Source organism: Macaca mulatta, chromosome 3 (genome assembly GCF_049350105.2).
Source record: "Macaca mulatta isolate MMU2019108-1 chromosome 3, T2T-MMU8v2.0, whole genome shotgun sequence".
NCBI classification, from domain to species: Eukaryota; Metazoa; Chordata; class Mammalia; order Primates; family Cercopithecidae; genus Macaca; species Macaca mulatta.
The window spans coordinates 58,203,736-58,227,634 of NC_133408.1; the positions used below are offsets into that span (position 1 = coordinate 58,203,736).

General features: G+C 45.1%; 1 protein-coding gene across 1 annotated transcript in view; it reads right to left on the reverse strand.

The window, feature by feature from the left end:
- Nucleotides 1–2,329: 2,329 nt before the first annotated feature.
- TMEM248 (transmembrane protein 248) overlaps nucleotides 2,330–23,899 on the reverse strand; it is a 38,342-nt gene continuing 16,772 nt past the window's right edge. The window contains 6 exon segments of the mRNA NM_001193777.2: nucleotides 2,330–5,434; nucleotides 7,558–7,701; nucleotides 9,797–9,980; nucleotides 12,573–12,723; nucleotides 15,976–16,261; nucleotides 18,903–19,079. Coding sequence (NP_001180706.1) covers nucleotides 5,414–5,434; nucleotides 7,558–7,701; nucleotides 9,797–9,980; nucleotides 12,573–12,723; nucleotides 15,976–16,261; nucleotides 18,903–19,061 — 945 coding nt within the window. The 5' untranslated portion in view covers nucleotides 19,062–19,079 and the 3' untranslated portion in view covers nucleotides 2,330–5,413.

Below are 23,899 nucleotides of genomic sequence, written 5' to 3' on the forward strand. Positions count from 1 at the left end.
CTGTCTCTACAAAAAATGTAAAAAATTATCCAGGCATGGTGATGTGCACCTGTGGTCCCAGCTGCTCGAGAGGCAGAGGCGGGAGGATTGCTTAAACCCAGCAGTTCAAGGTTACAGTGAGCCATGAATGAACCACTACATTCCAGCCTCCTGGGTGACAGAGTGAGGCCCTGTCTCAAAAAAAGAAAGAAGAGGAGGGAGAGAGAGAGAGAGACAGAGTCAGAGACAGAGAGAGAGAGAGAGAGAGAAAGAAAGAAAAGAAAAAAGAATTTGGAGAAAAGAGGCTGAATGTCAACAGCAAAACTCAACCCCTGCTTCTTTCCCCTTGGATGTAGCATGATTTACTGCCAAGTCTTCTAGCAATTTTTTTTTTTTTTTTTTTTGAGACAGGGTCTCACCCTGTCGCCCAGGAGGCTCGAGTGCCGGAGTGTGATCATAACTCAGTGCAGCCTTGACTTCCCAGGTTCAAGTGGTCCTCCCTCTTCAGCCTCCCAAGTAGCTGGGACTACAGTCACGTGCCACCACCATGCCTGGCTAATTTTTGTATTTTTCGCAAAGCCGGGGTTGCCCACGGTGGTCTCAAACTCCTTAGCTCAAGCGATCCTCCCGCCTTGGCCTCCCCAAGTGCTGGGACTCCAGGTGTGAGCACCGTGGCCAGCCTCTTCTTGCAATTTTTCAAACCACCCTAGTTCCCCCATCATCAACAACTAGCGTGATATGTGAAGTGTGCGTGGTGGAAAGAATGTGGGCTCCCAAATGGGTAGGGATACACTCATTTTATTTTTTTGAGACAAAGTCTTGCTCTGTTTCCCAGGCTGGGGTGCAGTGGCGCGATCTCAGCTCACTGCAACCTCTGCCTCCTGGGTTCAAGTGATTCTCCTGCCTCAGCCTCCCGAGTAGCTGGGACTACAGGCGCCTGCCACCATGCCCAGCTAATTTTTATATTTTCATCAGTAAAGACAGGGTTTCACTATGTTGGCCAGTCTGGTCTTGAACTCCAGGCAAGGATATGTTTCTTTGAGACAGCAACTGAGTTCACAATAACCTTGAGTAGACTCTGGAGTGCTACAGTCTGTGAGTTCATTCCACTTTTGGGGGAATCCTTGCACGTCTGTGAGTCTGAGGGAACTGTAAGCACAGGGGGCCCACCGGGAAAATGAAATGGTTTTAAAGCAAAACCTCTGATCTGACTTGAGAACCTGGCACGTATCAGGTTTTACCAGGCTAAGACAGCAGAGAGATGTGAGCTGTTCTTCTCCAAGGCATATTCTGTACTGAGATGGGAGGTGAATCATCACACACACATTGAATATATGAGTCCAAGGAGAGAGCACAGGCAATAACACCACGCTCCAAGCAGTTTGCCTGTTACAGGCAGGAGGCAGGGAGAGGTGGAGGTGGAAGGAACAAAGAGCTCATTGAGTATCACCTTCCTCAACCATGAGACTGACCTCGCGACCCCAGCACCTGCTGGGGAGGGAGGGGAAGGGGCATGGAGCCTCTAGCTGCTGGAAAGGGGAAGGATTTGTATTAGTGAACACTAATCTCCCTTTAGCTATGGAAACTGTGGAGGATGCACTGTCTTGCCAAAGGAGGTCTAGAGCCGGCCAGAGCTCTGCAACAGGAGACCACAGAGCGGGTGGGGCACCTGTGGTTGGGCATACAGGCTTAGTGCACGCTGAGGGCTTATGTCACCGAGGGGGTGTCCTGGAACTCCTACGTCTATTCAATGCTCCCCGCTGGTCTGTATTTATTATTTACTTCCTTGGGGCAGGATTAGGGTCAGGCCTGCAAGCACTTGTTGGTCCAGCAAGCTACAGGAGACTTTGTACCCTCGGGGGAAGACGCATGTGCTTGGTGAGGCTGCCTTCATCGGAACAATGACCACCCCTTGTCCAAATGACAGGCGACATTTCAAAGGAGCAGCTTGCAAAAAACCCTCAGCTGCTGACCACACATGTTCTTCCCTTAGAAAACACCCATCCGGGCCGGGCGCGGGGGCTCACGCCTGTAATCCCAGCACTTTGGGAGGCCGAGGCGGGCAGATCACAAGGTCAGAAGATCGAGACCATCCTGGCTAATACAGTGAAACCCCGTCTCTACTAAAAATACAAAAAATTAGCCGGGCATGGTGGCGGGCGCCTGTAGTCCCAGCTACTCGGGAGGCTGAGGGAGAAGAATGGCGTGAACCCGGGAGGTGGAGCTTGCAGTGAGCCGAGATTGCGCCACTGCACTCTAGCCTAGGCGACACAGTGAGACTCCGTCTCAAAAAACAAAAACAAAAACAAAACAAAACACCATCTGGTTGGAGGAAGAAGACGCAGAGCAAATAAATTCAGATGTTTTATTCTGTAAAGCACATATGCACATATTTCAAACACAGAAAATTAATCTGGAAGTGAATGCCGTAACAGATCAGCTACTGACCATCATGCAGCAAGAGGTGAAATGGACCCGCTGGCCCTCAGGACCCCACAGTGCCTGCAGGAGGGGTGAAAACCCAGGAAGCTGAAGCCCTACATGCTGCCGAGGAAAACGCAACAGACATGGCAGGTGCCTCATGACAAGAAACACTTACAAATAGAATCAAAACTGATTCAAGTCATACAGTGAAAGGACAAAAGGAAAAAGGAAAGAGATCAATATGATCTGAAACAATCATTTTAAGAGTAAGTTGCTGACCTTCTGCTGGCCCTCCAGTCCGAGATGCCTGAGGGTGAGCTAGTGCTCCTGCACGGGGCCGCCCTGAACAGCAAGAGCACCCTGTCTGTCACACACTTCGAATCCTGAGGTCCACCAGCAAACTCCGGCTGAGCATTGAGCCTGGGAAGTGCTCAGATGGTGACAGGTCCCCTGGGCTTTCTGAGACTCGCTGGAGTCTCTTCAGGTCCTAGGCCTCTTCACCCAGGCCCCCAGGCCTCCTCTCTCCCTGCAGCCTTCCTTTATAAAACTGATTGACTCTGTGTTTCTGTAAGATCTTTGAGAAGTACTTGCTTAGGTGAATGCTGGGATTTTAAAGTGTGTGTCCTGGGCTCAGGACGAGCCATCTGTCCAGGCATTTTTGGCACTTCCTTTCCTCACATCTAACAGTGTCGTCCCTCCCCTGGCTACAGAGTCCAGCCACACTCTGTCGTTAAAACAAGGGTAACTAATATTAGCAACGAGCTGGACTGAACGAACCAGTGAAATTGGCTTTTTCACTGTCTTTCTCCTTCGATACCACTCTGCCAGCTATAAATCTATCCCTATAACTCTGCTTCATTGGGATTTTATTAATTCAATAGCAGCTTAATCTAAAATCTGACGGTCCTAATGATAACAGCGTTTCTAGAGCCAAGCCACAGGGCTCTTTCTCAATCTTGTGTCCTAAGGGTCTCAAAGTCTCTAAGGAGAAAACTAAATTAATAAGTGAGCCATGCATCGTGTAAGCAACTCGTATCGTACAAAGAAACTGGATAGACAAGTATGATTACTGCGCTTGAAACATACGAAAAGGAAAAAGAGGAATACTAACATATCAAGTTACTATGGTGATTATTTTAACAATCTTCAATAAAAGCCCGCAACTGTTTTCCATTCAAAAATGCCCGGGATAAAATGTTCTAAGCCAATGTATTTCAGAATGAAGGAACTAATCCTAATTCAAAACAGACTACAAACCTAGAATTAAGGAGAGGAAGTACTCATGGTCATGTCCAAGGTTTTCAGTGCCCTTCTGTTATAACATTGCCTGGGAGAACACAGAAGTTATTAGTGACAATGAGCTATTAAGGCAAAAAGTTATTAAGAAAAATAGTAAGAATACAACATGAAAGCACTGAAAAAGATAATGTACAATTTTGCTTAAATGAATAAGGATTAGAAGGAAAAAGAGACAGAGGAACTAGACAATCAAACAAAACGTTATAAGAGGGCCGAGTGTGGTGGCTGACACCTGGAATCCCAGGATTTGGGGAGGCCGAGGTGAGAGGATCATTTGAAGCTAGGAGGAGTTCCAGACCAGCCTGGGCAACAGAGGGAGACCTTGTCTCTACAAAAAAAATTTAAAAACTAGCCAGGCGTGGTGGCACACGCCTGTAGTCCCAGCTACTCAGGAGGCTAAAGTGGGAGGATTGCTTGAGCCCAGGAGTTGGAGGCTGCACTGAGCTATGCTCCAGCCTGAGGGACAGACAGAGCAAGACCCTGTCTCAAAAAAAAAAAAAGAAAAGTTACAAGAAAAATGCTTTTGGTTTTCCCTGATAAATGGCAAATTAGAATTGCATTCCTTCAAACTTCACAGGCACTGTTTTCAAACTCTTCCTGATGTACTAGTTGCCATTTTCCTCCTGAAGATATGTTAGTCACATAAAAAGCAAAAAAAAGGAGAAATCCACCCACTCTTGAAAGAAAGAAAGAAAGAAAGAAAGAAAGAAAGAAAGAAAGAAAGAAAGAAAGAAAGAAAAAGAAAGAAAGAGAAAGAAATCCTTTCCTATTACAACTATTAGAATTATTCTTTCTTTCCATACTGTCATCTGCATTCCAGAAAGCAGAACAGCAAACGGTCACTCTAACTCTAGAGCCACTTACATTTTGAAGCCCTTTTGAGTGAAGAGGCTGCTTTAACTTTGACAACAGAAGGGAGGGACAAGAGCGGCCAAGAAGACAGTAGAACCTTCTGTGCCAACTCCAACAAGACCAGGTTCCTGGTCATCCATGTGGAAAATGAAACTTAGATTTTTACCATGTACGTGACTTAAATATTTAACATTTTACTCAGGATAAAAGCACAAGTCTGTCCTAACTAGAGTAGTATTAAAATGAGACTATTTTATTTTTTCTTTATAAAGGAAAAAAATAAACAAACAAAAAAAACTTAGGTATGTTTCCTGCAAGCAAAATGGAGAAAAAGGTACTATTGTTGTTACTATGATTATTAAGCCACAGACACATAAAATCCACAAAATGGATTGGTGGCTTTGGAAATGCAATACTGTATCAAAGGTGCAGACTGTTTCAAACGTTCTCTACATACTGGGCCGAAACAAGAACCAAACCAAACTTCAACCCCACCAGTGACGCAACGCACCCGTGACCTTAGTGAAAACATCGTCGTGACCAGCTCCAACGCAGCTAGATCCAGGAAATCCTTCTCTAGAGACATGTGGAAACATCCCATCAGGTAGGTCCTCAAGTCCAAGGTAGGGCTGAAGGGCTCTGGCTGCACCCAGGGCAAAGCACGTGCATTATTGGACCAATTTCTGAATAGAATTTTATAAATATGTACAAATCAGTTACAGGCACTTGAAATGTCTTTGGCTGGAATAACCCAACATCGCAAGATAATGTATTCACAGAGCGTCCAGGCCCAGGCTGGGTTCAGCAGGCAAGGATTATGGTTCTCTCAGTCTCTCTCAGAAAACAAGGAGCTGTGGAATTAGGCTTCAGCCAAAGCCACCTGGAAGACAGCAAGCCAAGGAAACCAGTCAAAAAGGGAAGCCCAGGTTAACTCAGCCCCTACCCAAAGACCAGGACGCCACACTGATTGCACATATCAACCAGACAGTGAAGTTACTAAATCCCTAAGAAGAAAATCTCACCTAGGAAGAAATTACTAGAAATCTCAAAGTCTCCTGCAAGATGCAGCCCATCTGGAACCACTGTGCAGAGACAGAATTAACTGGTTTTTGTTTTTTTGAGACACAGTCTCGCTCTGTTGTCCAGGCTGGAGTGCAGTGGTGCAATCATAGGTTACTATAGTTTCCAACTCCTAGGCTCAAGCAATCCTCCTACCTCAACCTCCCCAGTAGCTTGGAATACAGGCATGCACCATTACATGTGGCTAATTTTTTTAACTTTTAGTAGAGATGGGGTCTCACCATGTTGCCCAAGCTGGTCTTGAACTCCTAGGCTCAAGTGATCCTCCTGCCTCAGTCTCCCAAAAGTCCTGGGATTACAGGTGCACCCAGCTGAGGTAACTGTCTTTAAACCTTGATAAACATTCTGTTAGAAGACTTCTTATGCTGATGGAACTACAGAGGAGGCAGCTACCCAGGGTCAGTAGTGCTCCAGTGGAGACTTGAGAACAACTGCCAAGTCACTCCCTTTAATGGTGATGGAGGTTTGGGTATATGATTAAAAATCCAACACCATAGTTTAGGTTGAGGGTAAAGACACTTCTAATGAAGGCAGAAACTACAGTTGGCCTTCTGTAATTGTGGGTTTCATACCCACAGATTCAACCAAAAATACACAAAAGAGGGCTGGGCATGGTGGCTCACACCTGTAATCAACTGTAATCTTTGAGAGGTCAAGGTGGGTAGATCGCTTGAGCCCAGGAATTCAAGACCAGTCTAGGCAACGTGGCAAAACCCCATCTTTTCAAAAAATACAAAAATTAAGCAGGTGTGGTGATGCATGCCTGTGGTCCCAGCTACTCAGGAGGCTGAGGATCGCTTGAGCCTGGGAGGTCAAGGCTGCAGTGAACTATGATTGTGTTATGAGCTATGATCGCACCACTCCACTCCAGCCTGGGTGACAAAGCAAGACCCTGTCTAAAAAAAAAAAAAAAAAAAATTAAAAACAGCAAAAATACTCAGAAGAAAAAAACCAATACATACGAATACAACAATAAAAATAATACAAGTTTTAAAAATACACTGTAACAACTATTTACATAGTATTTACATTGTATTAGGTATTATAAGTAACCTAGAAGCTGGGCACAGTGGCTCACGCCTGTGATCCCAGAACTTTGGGAGGCCAAGGCAGGTGGATCACTTGACATCAGCAGTTCGAGACTAGCCTGGCCAACATGGTGAAACCCTGTCTCTACTAAAAATACAAAAACTAGCTAAGTGTGGTGGCGTACGCCTGTAATCCCAACTACTCTCAAGGCTGAGGCAGGAGAATCACTTGAGCCCAGGAGGCAGAGGTTGCAGTAAACGGAGATCACGCCACTGCACTCCAGCCTTGGTGACAGAGCAAAACTGTCTCAAAAAAAAAAAAAAGTAAACTAGAGATTAAAGTTACAGAGGATGACCTGGGCCCAGTGGCTCACACCTGTAATTCCAGCACTTTGGGAGGCCAAGGCGGGTGGATCACTTGAGGTCAGGAGTTTGAGACCAACCTGGCCAACATGGTGAGACCCCGTCTCTACTAAAAACGCAAACAATTAGTGGGGCATGGTGGCATGCGACTGCAATCCCAGTTACTCAGGAGGCTGGGGTAGGAGAATTGCTTGAGCCCGGGAGGCGGAGGCTGCAGTGAGCCAAGATAGTCCCACTGCACTCCAGCCTGGGTGACAGAGTGAGACTCCATCTTCAAAAAAAAAAAAAAAGTTACAGAGGATGTGCAGAGGTGATATGCAAATATTGTACCATTTTACAGAAGGGATTTGGACATTCATGAATTTTGGTATCCACCAGGGTCCTGGAACCAATCCTCCTCGGATATTGAGGGATAACTGTCATTTCTTTGGATGAAAGGTGCCACCCACAATAATGGAGTAAGGATAACTGGGACTTTCTGTATACAGAGACCTCTGGCAAAATGCTGGCCTGGACCCCATCCACAGCTCACCTTCTCGGGACAAAATTCAGGATTGCTCTGACGCAATTTGCTGGGTCTGCCCTTGATAACAGCATAGCAAAACATCGTTATCACCATCACAAAGAGGAAGTAACTGGTGTGCATGAGATGCAAATTTATTAATGAACGGTCATCCTAAATAAAGAAGAGAAAAAAATCAGAAACATCTGCTCTGAGTGACTGAAAGGTTTTAATGCTGGGTTTTGAGAGACAGGACTGACAACCTCCAGACTTGCCACAACTTTTCTTCTTAAGCTGCAAGAGGAGGTTTCTCGTTTTGTCTCCTAAGTGACCAAAGCTGGATCTCATTAAGTGAGGACATGGTGCTCCTGAGCCTCTGTTGGAGAGCACCCACACCTTCCTAGCCCTAGGGCTGTCCTCTGCCCTGTCTTCTGCACCCCCACACTGCCTGAACCCTGCCCCTCCAGCAGGCTTCTCCCCTGCAAAGGCTGCAGACACTCCGTCTTTAAGCCCCACTCCTTTCTGGACACATCCTCGTCATGGGACTGCCCTCAGGCTGCATGGCGGACAGCTGAGGCTGCATTCCTAACTACTGGGTATGCCACCACCAGGAAGGCCTCGGCCCCTCACCTCTCCCCAGGGTTGCCTCCCTCCTCCTGCTTTTCTCTACGTCCCTGGATGAAAATGCTGAGGTCATCCTTGATTCACTGCCCTTTGACCTCCCACATGCAGTCAATCCCCAGGCCCTGCAAGTTACTAGAGGGACCCCAGACATGCTTCCATTCCTTTACCCTCTAGTATCTCCAGGCCTCAGGTCAGCCCTGGATTCCCTGCAGGTCACTTACAACATAGCGGGGCAGCTCAGTCTTCTCAATACACTGCTTTACCAACCCCCAAGCCCCAAACACAGGCAGGGAGTGCCCTTGGTCAGGCATGAAGGGCCACAGCCCACCATCCAGCCTGACCTCCACAGCTGGCTCCTGCAGGACCCTGGCCTACAAATGAGCCCCAGAAAAGGGCAAAGGCTGGGCGCAATGGCTCATGCCTATAATCCCAGCACTTTGGGAGGCTGAGGTGGGAGGATCACCTGAGGTCAGGAATTCAACACCAACCTGGCCAACATGGCAAAACCCCATCTGTACTAAAAATACAAAAATTAGCTGGGCGTGGTGGCAGGTGCCTGTAATCCCAGCTGCTTTGGAGGCTGAGGCAGGAGAATCACTTCAACCCAGGAGGCAGAGGTTGCAGTGAACCGAGATTGTGCCACTGCACTCCAGCCTGGACGACAGAGCGTGACTCCATCTCAAAAAATAAATAAATAAATAAATAAAAATAAAGAAAAAAAGAAAAGGACAAAGGGCTAGGCCAAAAGAAGAGAGATCCAGCTAACACACACTGCCAGAAAGGAACACATTTACAAAATATCAAAGCAGTGTTAAAAAGTGGGCTCAGGCCGGGTGCGGCGACTCATACCTGTCATCCCAGCAATTTCGGAGGCCAAGGCAGGAGGATCGCTTGAGGCCAGGGGTTCAAGACCAGCCTGGGCAACACAGTAAGACCCTGTCTCTACAAAAAGTTTAAAAATTATCCCAGCATGGGACATGCATCTGTAGTCCCAGCCACCCATGAAGCTTCAGCCCAAGAGTCGGAAGCTGCAGTGAGCCATGATTGTGCCACTAGAGCCCAATCTGGGTGACAGAGCAAGATCCCGTCTCTAAAAAAATAAGTGGGCTCAAGTCTAAGTAGGAAGCTGAGCTAGCACACAACTGCTAGACGAGATAGGTAAGTATTTTCTTCTCCTTGTCTCTTGGTTTAGTTAAATACTATTCAGGCCTCACTCTCTAGTCGAAGATTCATCTCCTACTACTACTTACTTCTACCTTTCAGAACTCTAAGCAGTACTATTTTTGTTCACATGGACACTAGACAGTCTTCTATAAATGTCTGTGAACATCCTCTAAGATAATATTTATACAAGGATCCCTTGTAACCCCCCAGGGATTAGGCAGTTGTTCAAGAAATAACTGCTGCTGAACAACAGAGAAAAGGAAGAGAAGAACCAGATTTTTCTTAACCAATGGGTGGCATGTTTTTCCAAGCATCCACCACTCCGCCTAGTGTCCCAACTCACCTGGAAATCTAACGTGGCAAAGGAGACGCTTACCCAGGGAAGTTAGCAGGGCCTATACAACAGTTGCAGCACATGCACACACATGTGCATATGCACGCAGACGCGCGCACACACACACACACGATTTTTCTCACTTACATCTGGAACAATCACTGTAAGCTTGGGATTTAAAGCATGATAGACTTTTCCAATGGCCCCCTTATAACACCAGAAAGGATTGTAATCTTGCGCGTATTTTGTGTTGGCATCTCTGGCAGTTGTGAAGATCTTGTACCAGAGCGTGGCGTTGCTGTATGTGTCAGGAACACAGTGTGGTGGCTGTCTGCAAGGGAAGAGAAGGAGGAAAGACAAGTGCTCAGTGGCCTGAGTCATTCACTTGTGTCACCCCCACAGCGGCTGGTAAAACATCAAACACGGCCAATACACGTGGAAAGGAAAAATGTAACTTACATGTTCATGCTTCTTTGACATAAATACCATCATATTTTAGTTTGAGAGTCTTTTTAAAAAAATAAAAATATAACAGAAAAATAAATAGGTGCCTGACATTTAGGAGTTTGGGTGTTGGATTTCTGCCTTCAGAATTCAACCTACAGTCCTCTCACATGTGATGCAAAGGACATAAGCTCCTTGTAAGCCTATCTTCTCAAATTAGCTAAACTCTTAGTATATTAGTCCATTATCACACTGCTAATAAAGACATATCCAGGACTGGGTAATTTATAAAGGAAAGAGGCTTAATTGACTCACAGTTCAGCATGGTCGGGGAAGCCTCAGGAAACTTACAATCACGGCAGAAGGGGAAGCAAACACATCCTTCTTTACATGGGGCAGCAAAGAGTAGTGCTGAATAAAAGGTGGAAAACCCCTTATAAAACCATCATGTCTCATGGGAACTCACTTACTATCATGAGTACAGCAGCATGGGGGTAACCACCTCCATGATTCAATTACCTCCCACTGGGTCCTTCCCACGACAAGGGGATTATGGGAACTACAATTCAAAATGAGATTTGGGTGGGGAGATAGCTAAACCATATCATCTTTTCTTTTTTTTGAGACAGAGTCTCGCTTTGTTGCCCGGGCTGGTGTGACCTTGGCTCACTGAAACCTCCACCTCCCAAGTTGAACTGATTCTCCTGCCTCAGCCTCTCAAGTAGTTGGGATTTACAGGCGTGAGCCATTGCACCCAGCCCAAAGCATATCACTTAGTTACAACTGGAAACTTTACCTACAAAATTCTGTATCAGTTACTGTAACACAAAGTAATGTTTAACTTAATCTGATCTTGTCCTACAAACCTCCAAATGTCTAAAATAGACAAATCCCAGGATAATTCTTATTTAAAAAGAATTCACCACAGAATTCTTTTAAATAGGCTGTATCTTATGTATTTCACCTATTTATTTATAGATAATTATCTCCTTTACAGACAGGAGAGACAAAAACAAAAAAACAAAACAAAAAACACCTAAAAGGCAAAACAATAACACTGAATGCTGCTCAAAAACACTGAAGGAAGTTTCAAAAACCTTAATTGTTTAATGGAAAATAAAGTTCAATTTATATTTGATTTTAAAACTAACTTTCAAATTAGTAGGTAAAATTAAAGTTAGTAATTATTTAACGGGAAATGATTTAAAATGTTACAGTTTAAAATTAGTAACTGTTTAACGGAAAATAAGTTTTGATTTATACTTGATTTAAAACTAAAATCAGGCTGGGCGCGGTGGCTCAAGCCTGTAATCCCAGCACTTTGGGAGGCCGAGACGGGCGGATCACGAGTTCAGGAGATCGAGACCATCCTGGCTAACACGGTGAAACCCCGTCTCTACTAAAATACAAAAAGAATTAGCCGGGCGAGGTGGCGGGCGCCTGTAATCCCAGCTACTCGGGAGGCTGAGGCAGGAGAATGGCGTGAACCCGGGAGGCGGGGCTTGCAGTGAGCTGAGATCCGGCCACTGCACTCCAGCCTGGGCAACAGAGCTAGACTCCGTCTCAAAAAAAAAAATTAAATAAATAAATAAATAAATAAATAAATAAAACTAAAATCAAGATAAACTTAAATCGACGATTTTAAACTATCTTTCTGGATAATGGAGATAAACAAATGTTTATCTTTGTTTTATTTATTTACTTTTTTGAGACAGAGTCTTGCTGTCACCCAGGCTGGAGTGCAGTGGCACGATCTCGGCTCACTGCAACCTCTGCCTCCCAGGTTCAAGCGATTCTCCTGCCTTAGCCTCCGAGTAGCTGGGATTACAGACATGTGCCACCAGGCCCAGTTAATTTTTGTATTTTTAGTAGAGATAGGGTTTCACCATGTTGGCCAGGCTGGTCTTGAACTCCTGACCTCAGGTGATCCCCCTACCTTGGCCTCCCAAAGTGCTCGGATTATAGGCATGAGACACTGCACCTGGCTGAAAACCTTTATCTTTAGAGAGTCTCCTTTCTCTTTTCTTTTTTTTAAACAGAGACAGGGTCTCCCTATATGTTGTCCAGGCTGGTCTTCAACTCCAGGGCTCAAGGGATCCTCCCACCTCAGCCTCCCACAGTGCTGGGATCACAGGCCTCAGCCACTGCACCCAGCCATAGTGAGCCTCTTTTCTGTAACTTGCTGCTTCTACTTCTGCAGGAAAAGACAGCCTATGAATGTCCAACAACATCCAGGTGCTTTTACTGCCTCGAGGGGACACTAACTTTTGATTTTATTCGCGGAAGTTCTATCTTTAGAATTCCTAATTAAATAATCTTTTAGACAAATTAAATAATCCTTTGGATAGGTCTGAGTAGAGATAATTCTATAAAGAAATGTGAAGGAAGCCATCCTGAGAATTTATGGCCGAAGCAGCCCAGCTGTACTCAGGCAAGTGGGGCTTGTCACGTGTGTTCACCGGGCGCCGGGTACACTTACACAGTGACGGGGAACACCCCAGGGCTGGCCGTGAGGGTCATGCAGGCTGTGAACACCACCTGCTCACAGTGACCGTGGAGGGCGCAGTCGTCTGAGCTCCACGCTGTAGGCAGGGTGAAGGTGATGTTTATCTCCTCGTGGGCTTCCCTGCCTATGAAAGAGAAATCGTTTTTTTATAAAGAACCACGTATTTGTTATTCTCTGGCATACAAATAAACCCTGAAATCAAACCTACACAGGAATCATCTATCAGCCCAGGAACCTGCCTTTGTGGGATCTGAGGAACAAGAGCAGTCCTGACCCTGACCATGAGGCCTGCTCAACTCAGAGCTACAAAGCAGCAAAGGAAGTGGCCGCTTTCCAGTCATGGCCTGGAGATGCCAAACCAGACCTCGGGCAGATAAGAGGTGAAAAACTTGGGCTGGGTGAATTATCCCCACCATTTCTGCACACCCGTCTAGCCATTTTCAAACATTTTTTACACATATTTCACTTAAAATTTACTCTTCTCCCATGAACATGACCAAAGAAATGCAGTTGTCCCCCTTTTACATATGAACAAACAGAGGTCAGAGGGTTTCAGAGTTAAGAAAGGCAAGTGATGAAGCTTAAATTAAAACCAACGTATTGCCAGGCACAGTGGTTCACATCTATAGTCCCAGCACTTTGACTTTAGAAGGCTGAGGCAGGTGGATTACTTGAGGCCGGGAATTCACGACCAGCCTGAACGTGATAGCAAGACTCTGTCTCTATAAAAAACTTTAAAAAATCAGCCAGGTATACTGGTGCACACCTGTGGTCCCAGGTACTAGGGAGGATCACTTGAGCCCAGGAGTTTGCGGCTGCAGTGAGCTATGATCACACCACTGCACTCTAGCCTGGCGACAGATCAAGACTGTCTCAAAAAATAAATTTTAAAAATTAAAATGAAACAATAGCCAGGCATGGTGGCTCATGCCTATAATCCCAGCACTTTGGGAGGCTAAGGCGGGCAGATCATTTGAAGTCGAAGTTCAAGACCAGCCTGGCCAACATGGTAAAATCCTGTCTCCGCTAAAAATACAAAATTAGCTGGGCATGGTGGCGTGAGCCTGTAATCCCAGCTACTCAGGAGTCTGAAGCAGAAGAGTCGCTTGAACCCAGGAGACAGAGGTTGCAGTGAGCCAAGATTGTGCCACTGCACTCCAACCTGGGTGACAGAGTGAGACTCCATCTGAAAATAACAGTAATAAAAAAAAGTAAAAAAAAAACCCGAAGGTGTCCTTATGCCATGCCATAAGAAATAGGTCCACTTGCTGCTACACGGGAAACCCAGAAGTCACCTGATTATTATGGGAACATTCTCACCTCTAACCGCCAACAGGAGGCTGGTGGGCACTTAAATTCCTTCAAGGACTTTTTATTTGTTTCTTGTTTTTTTTTTGTTTGTTTGTTTTTTGTGTGTTTTTTGAGACAGGGTCTCACTCTGTTGACCAGGCTGGAGTGCAGTGGTACAATCTTAGCTCACTGTAGCCTCGACCTCCCAGGTTCAAGCAATCCTCCCACCTCAGCCTCACAAGCAGCTGGGACTACAGGTGCACGCCACGACACCTGGCTAATTTTTTATATTCTTCATAAAGACAAGTGTTTGCTATGTGCCCAGGTTGGTCTTCAACACCTGAGCTCATTCAATCCTCCTGCCTCAGCCTCTCAATGTGCTGGGATTACAGGCATGACCCACTGCACCCAGCCTAAGAACTTTTTAAAAAGCCTTTTGGTAACCAAAGAACAAAAGGTTATTCTTCCAAGGCCCAGGTGTCCCACATGAAGCCTTTCCCAATTATTCCAGCTTCCACTGCCTTCTAGCCCTTCTCCTGCGTCGCTTACAGTCTGTCATGGGTTTAGTACTGGTCACAGGGCAGTGCTCCACATTTTATAAGCATGTATTTTTCATATCCCTTATCAAGCACTTTCATAGCATTTCCTTTGTGAGAGGACTATTATAAGTGCTTGATAAACATTAACTCACGTTTATCTTTGTCTCTTCCATAACCCCAAAATTCCAAAAGGAAGAGACTACATCTTAGGTTTTTTTTTTTTTTGAGGTGAAGTCTCGCTTTGTTGCCTAGACTGGAGTGCAGTGGTGTGATCTCGGCTCACTGCAGCCTCTGCCTCCAGAGCTCAAGTGATTCTCCCACCTCAGTCTCCAGAGTAGCTGGGATCACAGGCACCCGCCACCATGTCCAGCTAATTTTTTTTGTATTTTTAGTAGAGATAGGGTTTCCCCATGTTGGCCAGACAAGTCTTGAACTCCTGACCTCAAGTGATCCACCCACCTTGGCCTCCCAAAGTGCTGGGATTACAGGCGTGAGCCACTGCACCCGGGCCCATCTTAGGCATTTTCTTTTCTTTTTTTGAGATGGAGTCTCGCTCTGTCGCGCAGGCTGGAGTGCAGTGGTATGATCTCAGCTCACCGCAACCTCCACCTCTCGGGTTCAAACAATTCTCCTGCCTCAGCCTCCTGAGTAGCTGGGACTACAAGTGCAGCGCATCACCATGCCTGCATGCCCGGCAATTTTTTTTTTTTTTGGAGACAGAGTCTCTCTGTCGCCCAGGCTGGAGTGCAGTGGTGTGATTCTTAACTCACTGCAACCTCTGCCTCCCGGGTTCAAGCTCAGTCTCCCAAGTAGCCTCTCCTGCCTCAGTCTCCCAAGTAGCTGGGACTGCAGGTGCCCGCCACCATGCCTGGCTAATTTTTGTATTTTTAGTAGAGATGGGGTTTTGCCATATTGGCCAGGCTGGTCTCGAACTCCTGACCTTGTGATCTGACCACCTTGGCCTCCCAAAGTGCTGGGATTACAGGTGTGAGCCACTGCACCTGGCCAAATTTTTGTATTTTAGTAGTGATGGGGTTTCACCACGTTGCCCAGGCTGGTCTCAAACTCCTGAGCTGAGGCAATCCACCCACCTTGGCCTCCCAAAGTGCTGGGATTACATGCACGAGCCACTGCGCCCAGTCATCTTAGCCATTTTCTAGTTCTTCCCAGCAGCTCAGCACAGTGTTGGACTAACAATGGCCATTAAAAAATCTATAAACTAATAGCAATAGAAGATGCGTAGTAAATAATGAAAACTCCAACAGGATAAGCCTGAATAAAAATTACGTTTGTAAATATTAGACAGGCCTTATAGTTTTTTCACAGTTTCTTGTTCCTACAGGCTTTTGAGAAGCTACTTCAAGCCAGGTACTTTACCATGTAATGATGGTGTAGAAATGGTTCATGTAGTTCAAACTCAACAAAAAAAGACACATGTGCAAGACTACAATTTAGTACAATATAGTCAGTAAAAACACACACGGTGCCTCCTCTTTTTGTAACAGTGGTTGCTTGAGGAGCCTGAATGGAGAGTGGCTACTGCATACCTGAAAGTCCAATCTGATGCCCTAAGATGGTTGAGTACAGATGGGTGACGTTGCGGGAATACCCTCCGAAGGGTTTCAGTGGGTCCAGGGTTAGGGTGATTGCGACTGAGATATTCACAGGGCCCGAGTCCTCCAGGGCCTGGGGGGACTGGGTGGAAGCTCGGGCCTGCCCGCTGGTCATTGTGCTTTCCGGAGTTGTGGTGTCATTTGTGAGATGCTTTAGCGTTTCATTCTCTGATACACACAGGTCCAAATCATTGAACCGTAGCAGAAAAGTATTCCAATCCTTTGGGGAAGTGAAAGAAAAAGAAATGAGTGTGAACAGCGCCTGCCTCCCGCTGCGGGAACACAGGTAAGACCCTGGTGTGGCACTGCAGCACATCAGCAAACTACAATTCAGAGCTGGTCATCTAAGATCATGACAACACGGCCACCAACCTCCTCACAGGCAGCACAACGTGGCTTTCCTCATCACTTTTATATTTATAACCTAAAATATGAACTCTTCACTGGCACAAGATACTCAATAAACTGTGAAATCAAATCAATTTATTCAAGAAAATCTTCTTTTAAAAAAATCCAGCGTATTACACATAGAGAAAATGATCTAGCCTCAGAACCAAACTGGAAAAGAAAGCTTGAATAAAAGCATTAATGCGAACTCATTTTGCAATTACAATTCTTTTTTTTTTTTAAATAAAGTCACCTTAAAATAATGTCCCAAAAGATCAGTTCCATATATCTTGCTCTCTTTCTCCAGAACGCGAAACAGCAGTGAATACTAATACTCATTTGGGACACTGCCCCCCTTCTTAGGACTTTTGATGACACCTTAGAGCAGCAACAATTTCAAAAAGGAAGGGGCCAGGTGCAGTGGCTTGCACCTGTAATTCCAGCACTTTGGGAGGCCAAGGTGGGTGGATCATTTGAGGTCAGGAGTTCAAGACCAGCCTGAGCAACATGGTGAAACCACAGTTTCTACTAAAAATACAATAATCAGCCAGGTGTGGTGGTGTGTGCCTGTAGTCCCAGCTACTTGGAAGGCTGAGGCAGGAAAATCATTTGAAGTGGGTCAGAGGCCCCAGCAAGTCAAGATCGTGCCACTGAACTCCAGCCTCAGCCTGGGTGTCAGAGTGACATTCCATCTCAAATAAACAAAAAAAAAGTCATCTGAGCAACCCCTAACCAGCCCAGTAAGTCTACCCTTACAGCATCAGTTTAACTGTATGTGACATTTAGTAAGACTGCAACTGGATCTATTAAATTACATTTCCCTAACACCTACAAACTCAACTGACCATTCTAGTATATTAGGGCTGAAAACGAACATTCTAGTCTCAGTCCTTCATAGTCCTAGACATGAAGAAACTGAGGCCCAGGGCAAATTACGGACTCTCCAATTCTAGTTCAAGGTAGAATCGGCATTAAGTTCTGATTCACAGCCCCAAATGTTTCCCATACACCACTGCCTTTCCTACAACTTAGGATCCTCATTTGAAATAAAAATCACGAAACTAATCATAACCAAAGTTCTGTAGCATCTCAACAATGCGTTCCTACAGAGCTGGAGTCCACGTTGAACAGCCAGCTAAATTAAGCCAATGCCAGGCCTAATTTGGATTATTAAGGGCTAATTATCCAGGCTTCATTGTAACCACTGGCCTTGGCCAAGTGCTCAACATGGACTCAAGATCTGCAGGAAAGAAATGGCAGGAGGCTGCAGAGCTTTAGTTTTGAGTAGAATATTCATTTTCAGCCCTGATGTGGGGGCAGCCTGTTTTCACAGCCTTTAAAGATTGAGGCAGGGTCAGCAAAGAGGGAGAATGAAGCCAGCCAGTATGTCTCTTAGTAACAAACTCTTTGAAAGGGTTACAAGGTAGAAATAGCTAAAACTTGTTACTTGAACTGTGCTAGAAAGAGTTCACATGTGTAGGCGGTTCGTTTTGCCAAGATCACTTAAGATCTAGAATGCCCTAGAGCTCAAGAGAAAGCTATGATCTCAATTACATGGAACAGAACTCTCCTCTCCATTGCAAGGCACACTCAATGTGGCAACCACACACTCCCAGCCCCACCCCCACCCCCACCTCCACCCAACAACAAACCCAAGAAAAAGGAAAAAGAGTAAGAGAAAGCACCCAAGGAATCTATTAAAAGACAGGAATTAGGCTGGGTGTAGTGGCTCACGCGGGTAATCTCAGCACTTGGGGAGGCTGAGATGGGTGGATCACCTGAGGTCAGGAGTTCAAGACCAGCCTGGCCAACACAGCGAAACCCCATCTCTACTAAAAAGACAACAATTAGCCAGACGTGGTGGTGGGCACCTGTAATCCCAGCTACTCAGGATGCTGAGGCAGGAAAATCGCTTGACCCCGGGAGGTGGGGGTTGCAGTGAGCCGAGACGCCACTGCACTCCAGACTGGGTGACAGAACGAGACTCCATCTCAAAAAACAAAAATATTTGGTAATTAGATCCTGTTTTGAATTTCTTTAAGATTCCTTATCTCATGAAAAAAACGATTAGTACAGCTGATAAAACTCTATGATGATATGTGGTTTTAAAATACCAAATGTTCAGTTTTCTAAAACAGCAATGAACCCATTTGAGATGGAATATTAAAAAGGTGAGTTCTCCAGCTTTTTGACACAGATCATTTTACAAATGTACTCTCCAAAATGCATCTGTTTCACTGCTGAAATAGTCTAACTGAAACTGGTAGCATATTTAAATTGAACAATACCTATCTAGGTATTTCCTAACAAAGTTGAGTCCTGGGGAGATGGAAAACAGAAAATTCTGAATAAATACTGACCTTTCTCACTAGGAGAGAAAGTCCAAAACCCAAGAAAGCTATATGACAAGCCACAGAGTGTTGCCCCACTCCACAAGGGCCAGCCAGCCCAGGAGAAGTCAGAACATACTGTACCTCTGCCATTTCTGGTGATTTAATCTCCTTGATTTTGAAGAAGTAGCCCAGGGTCAGAAAAGCTATGGCCATGGCACTCACGCTGATCATGAAGACCACCAGGGGAGGCCGACTGCTGATGTACACCTTCAGGTTCTCCAGGGGGTTGATGCTGAACATTATTCTGATCAGCTCCACCTGAAAGAAATTAATTAGAAGCCTTAAGGACTGACTTTCCAACAGGAAAGCTATGATTCTTTTGTTTTCTTTTGAGGTTTTGAGGGGGTGAGCTCGGCAGGATGGGCACTCATTACTGAATTTGAGAAATGTCTCCTCATAACTTCATTCAAAAGACTAGAAGGAAAAAATGCTAAATGTTAATTGCCATTACCTCAAAGTGGCAGGATCCTGAATACATATTCTCTTTCAGTTTGAATCTTCTAAATATTTTGTGTGTGTGTGTGTTTTAAAAAACAGGGTCTCTTGCTCTGTCACCCAGGCTGGAGTGCAGTGGTGTGATCATAGCTCACTGCAGCCTTGAACTCCTAGGCTCAAGCTATCCTCCCACCTCAGCCTCCTGAGTAGCTAGGTCTAAAGGTATGTACCACTATGCCCGACTAATTTATTCCTTTTTTTTTTTTTTTTGAGACAGAGTCTCACTCTGTCATCCAGGCTGGAGCAATGGTGTAGTCTTGGCTCACTGCAACCTCTACCTCCTGGGTTCAAGCGATTCTCCCACCTCAGCCTCCCAAGTAGCTGGGACTACAGGCGTGTGCCGCCCCACCCAGTTAATTTTTGTATTTTTAGTAGAGACGGGGTTTCACCATATTGGCCAGGCTACTCTCTAACTCCTGACCTCGTAATCTGCCCGCCTCGGCCCCCCAAAGTGCTGGGATTACAGGCGTGAACCACCATACCCAGCTAATTTATTACTTTTTAAGAGATGGGGTCTCACGGCCGGGCACGGTGGCTCACCCTGTAATCTCAGCACTTTGGGAGGCCGAGGCGGGTGGATCACGAGGTCAGGAGATTGAGACCATCCTGGCTAACATGGTGAAACCCCATCTCTACTAAAAATACAAAAAATTAGCCAGGCATGGTGGCAGGCACCTGTAGTCCCAGCTACTCGGGAGGCTGAGGCAGGAGAATGGTATGAACCCAGGAGGCGGAGTTTGCAGTGAGTCGACGTCATGCCACTGCACTCCAGCCTTGGCCACAGAGCAAGACTCCGTCTCAAAAAAAAAAAAAAAAAAAAAGAGAGATGCGGTCTCGCTATGTTGCCCAGGCTGCTCCTGAACTCCTGGCCTCAAGCAATCCTCCTGCCTCAGCCTCCCAAAGTTCTGGGATTACAAGTGTGAGTCACCATACCCAGCCTCCATCTTCTAAATATTCTATCATAAATACTGTTACTTCCGTATCACCTAAGAAAAGGTTTAGGTGGGTCAGTAATATGACACAAATACACAACAACATGTACAGAAAGAAACTAAGGATGCTCTCATTTCCTGCCACTGAAAAGCTGAATTCTACTTATTCAACATTCTGTCCTGTTCATTGCCATATCGCTCATAGCCATCCCAGCCTTGCTTAAAAGCTCCTAAGGCTTCCACCAGACCTAGAAGAGGTCGGTGATAGCTCCCTGTCATGGCCCACAGGGTTTTCAGTTTTCAGGACTCAGAAGCCCTGCCAATCTCCCTGACTGCATCGCCATCCACTTCCCCTTCTCCCTCCTGGGCTTTGGCCACGCTGGACTTGCTATTCTTCAGGATCCATCTTGTCAATTTCTGCAAGGAAATCGGCTGGGACACTGGCAGGGATTGCACTGAATCTGTGATGGGTTTGGGGAGTACTGCTCTCTTAACAATGTTAGTCCGAGAGCCTCGGATGCCTTTCCGTCTATTTGGCTTCTTTATTTCAACAATGTTTTCTGTTTTCACAGTGTTAAGTTTGCACTTCTTTTATTAAGTTTATTCCTAAGTATTTAATGCTTCTTGCCATTTTTGACCATGATCTAGCTGAAGACCTTTGCATCTGCCTGGATGCTTTTCCCAAACATTTCCACATTTGTTCTTCTTAAAACGCACGTCTATGGCTGGGTGCAGGGGCTCACACTTGTAATCCCAGCACTTTGGGAGGCTGAGGCGAGTGGATCACTTGAGGTCAGGAGTTCAAGACCAGCCTGGCGAACACAGCAAAACCCCACCTCTACTAAAAATTAAAAAATTAGCCAGATGTAGTGGTGCACACCTGTAATCCCAGCTACTCGGGAGGCTGAGGTAGGAGAATCGCTTGAACCTGGGAGGCAGAGGTTGCAATGAGCCAAGATCACACCACTGCACTCCAGCCTGAGCGACAGAGTGAGACTCTGTCTCAATTAAAAAAAAAAAAAAATGCAAGTCTCTGTTTAACAGTCAGCTCCTCAGACCACGCCTTCCCTGGTCACCCTCAGCCCCTGCTTTATTTCCTTCATATTGTTTAGCATCAACCAAGAGCACAATTATTTTCCTACTTGTTTACTGTCTGTCATCCCTCATTAATGAGCCCAATGAGAGCAGACATTTTGCCTGTCTTGTTCACGGCTACAGCCCTGGCCCCTGACCCCTAGAACAGCAGCTGGCACACAATGAGCACTTACAAATATGAGCAGACTGCAACAACATTAGCAAAAAGCAATTTTTAAAAAAGTCTGTATCAGCGTTTACAGAGACAAAAGGATGCATCAACAGCCCCTAAAAATCAACAGTAACACATTTTCCATGCCATTTTCACTCAGCATTCGTTTTCCTGACATCTCTGTTGATCTCTGTTGATCTAGTTCGCTGAATTTCACTGATGTATATATGTAAAAATTGTTCTGTGGTTGAGTTATCCCAGTCTGAGGGGTCCAGCTGGGTTCCTGTCACTGTTTCACCCACAAAGGGCATTGCAGCAGGTACAAGAGTGGCTGTAGTACAGCAAGGTCACAGGGTAGGGCCCGTCTTCAACCTGATACTGTCAGACCACTCTCCAAGGAGGTCAACCAGTTTACACTTCCCCAGCAATGAAGGAGCCTGCTCCATTCCATGAGATTTGTGCCGACACTTGATTTCCTAAGGCATATTAATTTGGTCCAAAAAGACAGATGTGAAATGATATCTCTATTATTTTAAATTGTATCTCCGTGAAACAGAGCATCTTTCCATTTTTTTAACCAGCCATTTAGGCCCATTCTTAAGTGAACTGCCTGAATCCTCTGGTAATTTACTAATAGGGTGTTAGTCTACTTCTTATTGATGTTTAGAAATTCCTTTTGTGTTTCAGGTACTAACCCTTTAACAGTTTTATATGTTACATATAATTAATCCAAGTCTGGGTTTTCTTTAATATGGTTTATGGTATCTTTTGCCATATGAAAGGTTCTTCAGAAGCCGGGCACAGTGGCTCATGCCTGTAATCCCAGCACTTTGGGAGGCTGAGGCAAGCGGATCACGAGGTCAGGACTTCAAGACCAGCCTGGCCAATATGGTGAAACCCCGTCTCTACTAAAAATACAAAAAGTAGCTGGGCATGGTGGCGTGTGCCTGTAGTCCCAGCTACTCAGGAGGCTGAGGCAGGAGAATCACTTGAAGCCAGAAGGTGGAGGTTGCAGCGAGCTGAGATTGCACCACTGCACTTCAGCCTGGGCGACAGAGCAAGACTCTGTTTCAAAAAAAAAAAAGAAAAAGAAAAAGAAAGGTTCTTGATATTTTTAATGGTATTATTAATAAATAATTCACATAGCATATAATTCACCCATTTAAAATATACAATTCAACGATTTTTGGTATATTCACCGAATTGAAGAACAATCTCCACAAGCAATTTTCAAATGTTTTCACTGCCCTATAAAGAAAGTCCAACATATAACAGATACATAAAAAAGAAATTAAAACATACCACCAGAGAAAAATTACCTTCACTAAAATGAAGACAGGAAGGAAGGAAAGAAAGAAGAAAAGATCACAAAACAGCCAAAAACAACAAAATGGCAGGAGTAAATCCTTACTTATCAGTAACAACACTGAATGTAAATGGACTAAACTCTCCAGTCAAAAGACACAGTGGCTGAATAAATAAAAAAGCCAGACCCAACAATGTGTTGCCTACAAGAAACACACCTCACCTATAAAGACACACATCAAATGAAAATAAAGAAATAGCTGGGCATGGTGGCTCACACCTGTAATCTCAGCATTTTGGGAGGCTGAGGCAGGCAGATCACCTGAGGTCAGGAGTTTCAGACCAGCCTCACCAACATGGAGAAACCCCGATTCTACTAAAAATACAAAAAAATTAGCCAGGTGTGGTGGAGCATGCCTGTCTGTAATCCCAGTTACTTGGGAGGCTGAGGCAGGAGGATCACTTGAACATGGGAGGCAGAGGTTGTGGTGAGCCGAGGTCACGCCACTGCACTCCAGCCTGGGCAACAAGAGCAAAACTCCGTCTCAAAAAAAGAAAATAAAGAAATGGAAAAAGATATTCCATGCAAATGGAAACCAAAAAAGAGCAGAGCAGAAGCAGCTATACTTAATCAGACTAAATAGATTTCAAGACAAAAACTATAAAAAGAGACAAAGAAGGTCAAAGGGTCAATTCAGCAAGATGATGTAACAATTATAAATATATATGCACCCAACACTGGAGCACTGAGATATACAAAGCAAATATTAGAACTAAAGGGAAAGACAGACCCCAATACAATCATAGCTGGAGACTTCAACACTCTACTTTCAGCATTGGACAGATCATCCAGACGGAAAACCAACAAAGAAATGATTTAATCTGCACTATAGACCAAATGGACCTAACAGATCACATGAATCATTCCCAAAAATACACCATATGTTAGGCCACAGAACAAGTCTTAAAACATTCAAAAAAATATGAAATTATATCAAGTATCTTCTCTGACCACAATGGAATACAACTAGAAATCAATTACAAGAGAAATTCTGGAAACTACACAAACACATGGAAATTAAATAATATGCTCCTGGATG